The 10,672-nt window shown below is 33.7% G+C and overlaps 1 protein-coding gene and 1 pseudogene across 1 annotated transcript in view; one reads left to right on the top strand and one right to left on the bottom strand.

Moving 5' to 3' along the window:
- WDFY3 (WD repeat and FYVE domain containing 3) overlaps window positions 1-10,672 on the bottom strand; it is a 202,428-nt gene that overhangs the window by 66,828 nt on the left and 124,928 nt on the right. Inside the window, 6 exon segments of the mRNA XM_015586089.2 lie at window positions 887-1,120; window positions 2,632-2,811; window positions 4,977-5,111; window positions 6,301-6,536; window positions 7,765-7,982; window positions 8,144-8,264. Of these exon segments, the coding sequence (XP_015441575.1) occupies window positions 887-1,120; window positions 2,632-2,811; window positions 4,977-5,111; window positions 6,301-6,536; window positions 7,765-7,982; window positions 8,144-8,264 (1,124 nt within the window).
- On the top strand, window positions 2,242-2,361 carry LOC112476345 (annotated as a pseudogene).

Here is a 10,672-nt window from a genome sequence, read left to right as displayed (position 1 = left end):
TACTTAACAATACAGAAAACCAAAATAAAAAACAATTATATCATTTGCCCATGGTTAATTAATTGGCTATTTGAGTTCCTATAAGACTCAAAATGTTATCACTTCATATCTTCATATACATATATTCTATTTTTTGGCTTAGTTATGCATTTTTGCTCACATCTCTTCTGAACTTCATTCTGTTATTTTCTTATTACCATTTCATTTTGCATGGAATGTATCAAATTCTTACCCAGTGCACTAAGATATGGGCCTTAAAACATCTGCTGTGGTTTTAAGGTTTCAAATAAAAAGTTAACCGTACTAGCCACTAGGGGGAGCAGAGAAAGTGCAGGTTCAGTTGTCGAAACTGCTAAGAGCATGCATATAGGAAGTTCCTCAGAGAGAGAAGCAGTTAGTGTTCTGCACTGATTGAATCTTTCATAAAACATGTTATTTTCAGAGCCCTGGCACACTTAGGCCTGTGGGCTAAATCCAGCCTATGCTGTTTTTGTATACAAAATTTAACTGGAAGACAGCCATGCTCATTCGTTTATATACTGCCTATGGCTTTCCAGCTACAATGGCATAGTTGAGTAGCTGTGACAGAGACTGTATAATCTGCAAAGCTTAAAATATTTACTATTTGGCCCTTTACAGAAAAAATATGTCAATTTCTGTTTAGGGAAAGGGTGATAAAAGACTGAATTAGGGACATGCTTGGAGGAATGAAAACAGAAACAAGTTGATAGGGTATAAAAAAAAATTCCCATGGCCCATGATATATTCTGCCTATACAACTCAGAAGAATAAAAATCTAAAAGGTATTTGGCATAAAACTTGCTTGATTAACATTCTAATTATTAAAAAATACATATCAAGTATAAATGCATTTTCTTGTCTTTACCTCCAACAAAAGGTCAATCAGTGGAGTCTGCTTGCTGGCAGGGGTAAGACAGAGGTTGTCTATTATTAAGACCCGCATGAAGTCAAAAACGAACTTTTTAGCTGGGTGATTGGTCAGATATGTCTTGACGCCCACATTGCAGTACTCAGATTGGCTTCTGTTCATCCCTGTGTCTGCTGCAAAAGCTTTAAATTCTTCCGCTGGAGATCCAACTTCATCATCGAGGTCTGTCACCTAGAAAAATCAAGTAGAAATATATGATAGTCACATTCGATTTTGTTATTTTTACTTCCATGTTTCCTAAAAACCAAATTGTAGCAGCAACAGTATTTTCCTTCAGCATTTACCTCCTATTAAGCTACTCAATGCATTATTCACTTTGCTTTACTTGGTCCCTCTTTTCAAGGAAGTAATCAAGCATTGTGTGTCACGGTCGCTCAACATATGCTTTTTCTAATATTAAACTACTAATTGGCCTCTAACCACATATCTGTTCTATGCTGAATTTTTTTTATCTCTACTATAGAAAACTGCACTTAAAATAAATGAAATAATAAAATGAGAATAACTATATTTGCATATTTGCAATACATCTACTAAGTCAAATGTCACAGAGTTTCAGATAAAGACTTGGTATAATGGTAGCACCCAAAGGGTGATCCATGTTTGCAAGTTAAAAAAAAAAAAAAAAAAAAAAAGAAGCAAAACAACAAAACCAGGGCCAATTTTGAGCCAATATAAAAGTAAGATGGTGACAAGGAAAAGATATTGTGGTATTAATGAAGGTCTATTTTTACCAAAAATGAGGATTTTAAAATTATAAACAAGCCAGGGTGTTTTGATCATGTGTTATACCGTTCTTTATCCTAAAAATCTCCCAGAATTTTAGAATGAGTATTTCACTTTTATACATGAAGAAAAATTGGTATGAAGAAGGTTGTTGATTCCCTAGTGTAAGTGGTGGAAACAAGAGAATATATAAAATCTGAAGTACTATGGAGGAATAACTGTCTTTTGGGCTTGTTTTAAAGGACAAAAGAAGTATCTATACTATATGTGATTATATGTACTCCAATAATTTTCAATTAAATTAGTACAGAATGTGAAAAAAAAAAGAATGAAATAAGAAAAGTTCAACAAAAGGGACATAAATATATTTCATTTTTTATAAAGACAACCAACCCTATAACTAATTTGTAAAGACTAAATCCAGGAAATGCCTTGAGGTAAGTAAAGTAGAGATAAATTTGGTTTGACTAGGTTCTGTAACCTGTAAAGAACATTTCACAACTATATAGCTATCATTACATAAAATAAGAAATGGATCCACAGTTACTTAAGAGTGAGAAGTTACTGTCTACAGCCATGCCACCCTGAACATGCCCAATCCCGTCTGATCTCGGAAGCTTAGCGGGGTTGGGCCTGGTTAGTACATGAATGGGAGACCCTAGGAAGACCAGGTCCTGCTGTAGGCATTAAAAAAAAAAAAGTGGGAAGTTACTAACAAGGAACTTACAAGATTACGGTATATGAGAACAAGAAGTAGAGTTCACTGTTATTTTAGGGGAAAGCAGAAGGGGAGTGTGGGGAGCGAGACACCAGATAATGATGTAAGAGGTGAAGCAGAAAGTTATGAAACTGTAATGTGGTCAGAAGCTTAAGAGATTGGCAAAAAGAAAAAAAAAAATCTGCTAACCATTGGAGCAGACTAATTCCAGTTTGACATTTTCCTCCCCCTTTCCTACCATCTCTGAGTAAGGGCGAATGTTGAAGGGGAAGACCGTTGCTGCTAATGCACACAGGAAATCAGGGCTCATCCACATGGAGGCCAGGTCTGGAACGTTGTGATATAAGTATCTAAAGAACTGCATCAGGGTCACTGGATATTCTCGCAGCCAAGATCCCTCTTCTTCTGATTGCCAAGGCTGTCAGAGGGATAAGAAAAGAAATAATACATTAGAAAAACTGACACTGCTAAAAATTGCTTTAAAAATGCATTACTCACTATTCTTCTAAAACTGGATGCAGTGATGGTCCAGAATTCTTTTATAAACCACACACATGAGAACATATCTAGAAATAAGCTAAAACAAAAACAATACCCCTAGGAAGTGACAGGATGTTTGTCTTCTCAATGGAGCACTCGCAGCTCAGTAACTGGAGTCAGTGGTTTTGATTATTTATCATTATCAACATGAGTATAACTGGTGCAAAGAGTGGCTGAATTACCATCAAAGTTGCCCCATCCTCCATCATGACAGAGATGGGGTAAGATAAAAGATGGGGAAGTTACCTCACCTTTCTGAGCCTCACACTGTCCTATGTAAAATGATAAGAACGATGCTCTTAACCATTATGCCACTGTGATTTATAATAAGAAATATATATTTGGTCTTCATCCAATTTTGGCACGGAGCTCCTAAAGCCCTTAGACTGTTCTAAGAGCCATAAAGGTGTCATTTGTTAAAAACAAGCCCCTTTCAACCACACCAGAGTTTATGTTAGTGACTTCTGGAAAAGGTCCTAAGGATGGAGGCTTGCCAGGGGAACCAATCACATGACTAAAGGGTTGAAATTTTCAGCCCTTAAAACTCTCAATCTCCAGGGAGAGGAGAGGGCTGGAGGTTGAGCTCAATCACTGATGACCAATAATTTAATTAATCATGTTATGTAATTGAGCCCCAATAAAAAACCCAAAAGAATGGGGTTCAGAGAGCTTCTGAGTAGGTGACACAGAGGAGAGCGGCAGAGGGTATGGAAGTGCTAACATCCCTTCCCATATAACTTGCCCTATACATTTCTTCTATCTGGCTATTTCTGAATCATATCCTTTCATAATAAACTGATTATTTAGTTAAGTAAAATGTTTTCCTGAGTCATGGGAACCTCTGATTTATAGCTAGTAGGTCAGAAGCACAAGTAACAACTTGGATTTATGACTGGTGTCTGAAGAGGAGAGGCCATGTTGTGGGACTGAGCCTTTAACCTGTGGGGGTCTGATGCTATCTCCAGGTAGAAAGAGTTAGAAAGGAATTAAATTGTGGGGCACCCAGTTAGTGTGGCAGAATCCTCGCATATCTGGTGACCAGAGGGCCAGAAGTGAAGTAGTGTTTTAGGAGAATATTCGGAGTAGAGGAGACAGAATGTGTTTTTCCTTAACAGCAACTCAATAACAACAATAATGATAAAAAATGATAAAAAGAGAATATATCTGAACAATGCCTATTTTTTGACACTTTCCCAGAGAGAGGCTTATTTTTTTAAAACTTAGATGTTTATATCTGTTTATAAATAGGAACCCCCACAAAATCCCAAAGCATTCTAAATTAATGCATGTAATAGTAATGTTCTTTTCTAAGATGACGTAAGAATAATTTTGAATAAAATTAGATTTATAACACTTGTAATCTAAAGAGTCTAGTTAATAATTCTTTACAATGTAATCCTAAATTGTGTAAACAAATTAAGTCATTATTCAGAGTATTCTTGTAGATAGACAGGAACATACATTTTGTCATTTACTCTCTCAATACTTCATATCTAAGTTAGAAATAATTAGAATAGAAAAAACAAATGTAAAATAAAACTCGCACATTTTTAACCTCTAAATAAAAGTGATTTTAAAAGTTCAGATAACATTATAATGACATATACTATAATATGTATTCATTACATACATGTTTACATTGTAATATATATTTTATCACACTAATAGTATCAGTTAACACCGATACTATTGAAGCACTTACTATATACCCGGCACTCTTTTAAGTGCTCTGTATATATACTAACTCATTACATTCATACAACAACCGTAAGAGATAAATTCTATTATTACCAGCATTTTATACATAAGGAAACTGAGGCACATAGAGGTTAGTATGTCTTAAGTACCAGAGATGGGATTTGAATCCAGACTATGAACTCCATAGTCTTAATAGGTGCAAGGTTCGTCCTTACAATAGAGAGAACAAAACAGAGAGGCTGAGGTTCCAGAGACCATGAAGTAAACACAAGATTCCTCTATTTAAAGAAAAAAATCACAAGCAGGAGGAACCATCAACAGGTGTCAGTATCTCAGTAAACTTACTGAATTCAGCATGCTGCGGAGCATGCCCAATAATAAAAAAGCAGCTTCTGTGCACACGTTATGGATAGAAGAGACCACAGTGCCACTGGAGGCAGGAACTCCAAAGATAAATGTCCAGATGGAATCTAAATCAAACTGCAGAGGGGAAAGTGAATAAAGATTAGCCACTGCCAATGTTTTTCAGTAGCGACCCTCATAAGTTCTAATATTCTAAACTTTCTTTGAAACTAGTTATTTTTCAAAGTGAGCAATGATAAAGAGATAGAAATCTAGCACTTCTTCTTATATTTTAAAACTCATTTTTAGATTTATAAAGAAAAAGTGAATACTATGTATCATCCTGTCTTAGGTACTTATGTTGAAAACATTGTTTTCTATTTTTCCTCTAAAGAAAACAAGCAAAAATAAAATACATGCTAATTAGTCAGGAGATGAAAATTTAGAACTGATTTTAAGCAGATCTTTTAAAAAAGCACACTGAATTCACTCTCCCCTCAACTCTCAGCAATGTTCTAATAACGTCTGGATTACATATAGATAAGATATGACAAAATAAAAATCAGTTTGCAGAGATTTATTCATAGCTGCTTTATATAACTCTTTATGACTATGATGTCATGCTTATTTTGAAAAATTACATAACCAACCAAACTCTGCTAAGCATGAATATGAATCCTGATTTAATGTAAGGGTACAGACTCAGTGGTTTAATTTAAAAGGTTCTGTCAATTACTAGAATTGATTTGAATAGTGTTTGGCATTATGATGGATGTATACTGAGTTAAAAAACTAAATTCCTAAGTCTTTGTAGAGTCACAAACATACGCTATACATAGATATCCACAATGGTCTTCGATTAGAAATCAAGCAAAGCCTTACCGTTTTTCTAGCATGGATGTTATTTACCATTAAGAAATCAAAAACATTTTTCTAATCAGAACTTGCACTAGGCATCCTGTCATGCCCACCCAATTAATTGTATGATATACATACCACTCCCTTCATTTTTAATACTACAGAAATGAAATTATATTTCTAGATAAAATCACATAACTCCAAAGAATTCTTTAGATCACCTTTAAATATCATCCAAAGTCCTTATGCATATATAATCACAAAGAGTAACCAGAAAGAAAAAAAGACTAAATAGGGATAAAGGACTTCTTTTTGGAAAATTTTCAATGGCATTTTCAGATTTTTCTGTCCTAAATTAAATCCTAAATATGAGAAAGGAATGTAATCGGTGGTTTTACTATTGTTAACCCATTCCCCTATGGTGATTTTTGGACATATATAATTATGCTTACACCTTACTAGGTCCTACCTGGCAACCCTGCTTACATCGGCTGCTGATGACAGGCACACTGACCTGCAGGTTCTCAGGCAGCTCACTAACTGGCTGCTGCAGAAACAATGCCATGAGCAGAAAATAGAGGGCAGGGACATTAGTGTGTTTAGGAAGGAATGACTGAAGAACTGGAAAACCAGGAAAATGACAAGCATCCCGGTTAATCTCCCTGACCGTCGATCTTCCACCAGCACTCCTGCCTACATTGAATCCTAAGAGATGAGAAAATACAACAATAAGTAGAAAATTAATAATTGATTACCATGCTGCATTAACAAAGAAAGAAGTAATTCAGTATATGTGACACTGCCATCCAGAACATTCACGCTAATATAGACAATTAATAATTCAATTGTTGGATTAATCTTTCAGTAAGAAGCTTTACTTTGACTTTAGCAAGCCTGCCCATAAGGATACAGGTCATGAAACATAGCTGAGATAATCAAGTAAAAGAGGTAATATAAATTCTGCTCATTAAAGAATAACCTCAAAGGAGCTCCAATATTTCTCTAAGAAGAAAGTAAAATTTAAAATATGGCCAAAATTTAGGATGCTACAAAAATAGGCGTACCTATTATGCTTTTTTAATATAAATTACATATTGAATTCTGATCCCTAATTTCTCCATATGACAAGTGTATTCTTGATGCTTGTTGCAGAATACAATTACATATGATTTTTAAAATGTAATGTTATAAAGACATATATATTTTTAAAATAAGAATTAAATGATTATAATTTTCAATAAAACGTTATCTTAAAACTATATTTTCCAAAGTAAGATCATTAATATCAACAGAAATATACCAGTTCAAATGAATCTAACATAGGAAACCATAATTTTTTAAGATTACTTAAATATTCAGTTCCATTTTGAAAACAGCATACAACTGGTAAGCAAAGAATAAGAAACTTTGGCTGAAACTTTGAGTTTAAATCACTGAGTGGCAATATAACGTAACTGTTAAAAACAAGGGCTTTGGATCTGAGTGACCTGGATTCAAATTTTGACACTTTCTAGCTGACAAGAGACTTTATTTATCCCATGCCTTAGCTTTCTCATCTGTAAAATAGGTATGATAATATTCACACCTCTTAGGCATTGTGAGAATGAAAATGTTTAGTAACTGACACAGAATAAGCATTTAAAATATTGTTATTATTAATTCAGTTCTGATAATTTGCTAGTTTTTTACTTAAGATCAGAAAGAGAACTATGCAAACATAATAAGATTTTCCCTTGATTTTTACATCTTAATGTCCTGTCTCTGATTTAAGTTTCATTTATGATTAAAAAAGCCAAATTTGAAACTTTCTAAGATTTTATTCTATCATTAATTAAAATTCATGACCTGATAAACTGAAGAGTATAAGCTTACATAAGATTTAAAAACAAAACAAAATAGCTTATTTTAAGCAGCTGACTGTAAAGTTTCATACCTAATACAGTTCCAATTTTATTAGTTAAGACAGAATCCGTCTGTTCCAGCCATCCTCCGCCACTGAGTCCTTCTTTAAACCTGATGAGAATAGACTGATTGCTCAGTAGGACAACAAGGATCCTCATGGCTGCTGTGACTGTGGTGGAATGCAAGTGTTCTTCCATAAACATCATAATCCAGTCAAAACCCAGTGTCTTGACCAATTCTTCACAAGCTCTATTCAAAGACAGATGGATTAAAACAAAAGAAAACATTAATTTCAAGGATTAAGGTTTCAAATTAAAAAGAAAACAAGATAAAGTTTTGTTTTTGAGATACTGTAAATTTTAGGGCTTAATATCAACTGGTACCTTTAATTCTAAAAAGATTTTACTTACTGCAAATTAATGCTTGTTTTTTCTTTAGACGTATAAACTAGTTTTAGTAAAATATCTAGAAGTCTGTTCCTCAAAAGTATGAGATTAGCAGATATAGGACCTCCAAACTCTTCTTCAGTTCCTAAAATGAAAATAAACCAGGATAAAATATCCAACACTATTTTGGAAATTTCAGTGAAAAATATCTTTTAGAAAACACTTTCTCTAAGAGTACTTCCCCCTAAAGTGGACAAAGAAAAGGGTCCATTAAGCCATTTGTCTTTAATATCCTGAAAATTGCTGATTTACATTTGACTTTATCTAAACAAGTGATAATAAAGGCTGTGAACCCTTTTTTACATAAATATTCCCCTCCTCTACCAACAAGGGGAAAGTAATCAATGAGGATGACATGAATAAAAATAACAATCCAAACCCTTAACCTCCAGTTTCTTTTTGAGGGACATAGTTAAATTTACCTACTTTAAAAACTGAAAAGAAGAAGCATAAATTATTTAATAAACATAATACATAAAGAAAAGTTAGAATTAAATAGCATAGAAGAGAGGCAAAGGTACGCAAATGAACAAGAGAAACTGGAAAAGAAAGGGAGGAAAACAAAGCTTGTGGTTCTCAATGGAAAGTACTGGAAGTGCTAAGGAATGGCTGGGCATCAGTGGCCCAGTGTTCTAGGTTCAGCTCTGCCACTAATGGGCTGTGGGTTAATAAGTCACAATCCACATGATTCCTTTTATTCCAGAACTGAAGTTCAGGCTAAATAAACTTTAACTACCACAGTTATAAGCTTTCAATTGTTTGGGCAAGGGACTATTTTTACCCTTAAACACTGAAGGGTAGTCAAACTTAAAGAGGAATTCGATTCTCTCCCCTTCTAAGAGGCACAGGACTGGTAATTTACAAACTGTCTCGCTGAAAGCATACCATACAAGGTAAATTGATATAGGGGTTATTTCCTTTCAATTATTTCTTTTCAATAAAATAACAATCCACACAGAATTTTAAAATTTTCAAATTTTTTTTCGCAATTTTTATGTCTAGTTTTCTGTCAGTTATGCTTCCCTTAATTTTCAAATACAGTTTTAAAATAATGAACTCTGAAAGAAATTTCCAGACTAACTCTTCCCACTCAAATTGATGCTTTATTCCATAATGCACTGTCCTTTTATGCTGTTTATTTTGCATTGATCATTATATCACAATTCAGCATTATCCAAGCCATTTTATTTTTTTGTAGATAAATTCTGAATAGTGCATAAACTACTCGAAAGAAAAAACTATAGTTAAATATTTTTGGAACATCATATTATACTTAATACAGTCTTTAGTCCATAGTGCATAAACGATAAATGTCACATACTAACAAGACCAGCAATGTGTTTCTGACTTTACTATTTCAAATGGCAATGAAGTGATGAGGTTTGCGGATCAACAGAAAAATTTGCTAATCTACACGGCCCTACTACTGTGCTAGTATCAAATAAAATTTTGCAACACTAGGTGTGGTTATTGAATTCAATGATCAGCAAGATATGTGGAGACTAGAGAAATATTTTTCCCATATCTCTTTTACGCCTGAAATAAATGTTATATACTTCCAAAGATTTAAAAAGTATTTTTGCTTTCTAAATTCTATTTACTTGGCTTATATTAATTCAAAATTTAGAAATAATCCTTGTATATGGGAGAAAAATATAGAGTTTAGAAAGTTTAGAATGTTGGTTTGGACAACCTGGGTTCAAATATAGTAGTGTGATCTCATGTAAATTTCTTTTACTTAATCTTTCTCAACCTCGGTTTCCTCCTTTGTAAAATTGGGGTAACAACAGTACCTATTTTATAGGGTTGTTATAAGATTTATAAAGTACTTAAACAGCGACTGGCAAATATAAAATACTCAATAAGTGTTATCCATTGATTTGATCTTCATTCTTCCCATCCAATGCTAATTTGCTTTACAAAAGAAATCCTAACAATGTTCCAAATGAGTAGGCAGTAGGTAAGTAAGTGGTAGGGGGGCCTTATGTTCTACTCTGTGATTTGCTGGAAGCTACTTAGCCTCTCAAATCTCATAGCTTCTCCTTTGAAAAACATGATTATGCCACTTTCTCTTCTTATTCATGAAGCACTGGAGAGGCTGTGCTCCAGATGGTATAGCCAACATGGAGCACTTCTTTGTGAGGCACCGAAACTACCATACTAAGACTATTTATTTTCCACTCTCCAGGCAGATGTTGGAAATTACTTATGATATAATTATGGAATAATGTAATAGTATAATAATGTAAAGAATGGTGAACAAATATAAGAGATTATGAATTTAATTACAGGTCAATCTAAAAGGTCCTTTCAATGCTGTCCAAGAAAATCTCCTGTCCTAGGTAGGATATACATTGGATATACATAGGATATACAGAGAGGGAAAAATATACATCGAACAAATAAAATTAAAAAAAAAAAAAAATTGCTGTCACAGGCCCAGAATCTTACAACTTATGAAATTATTTTTATTTTATATTTAAATAAAATGAT

This window comes from Pteropus alecto, unplaced genomic scaffold, assembly GCF_000325575.1.
Source record: "Pteropus alecto unplaced genomic scaffold, ASM32557v1 scaffold161, whole genome shotgun sequence".
NCBI lineage: Eukaryota > Metazoa > Chordata > Mammalia > Chiroptera > Pteropodidae > Pteropus > Pteropus alecto.
This window is presented reverse-complemented; position numbering and strand designations above follow the sequence as displayed.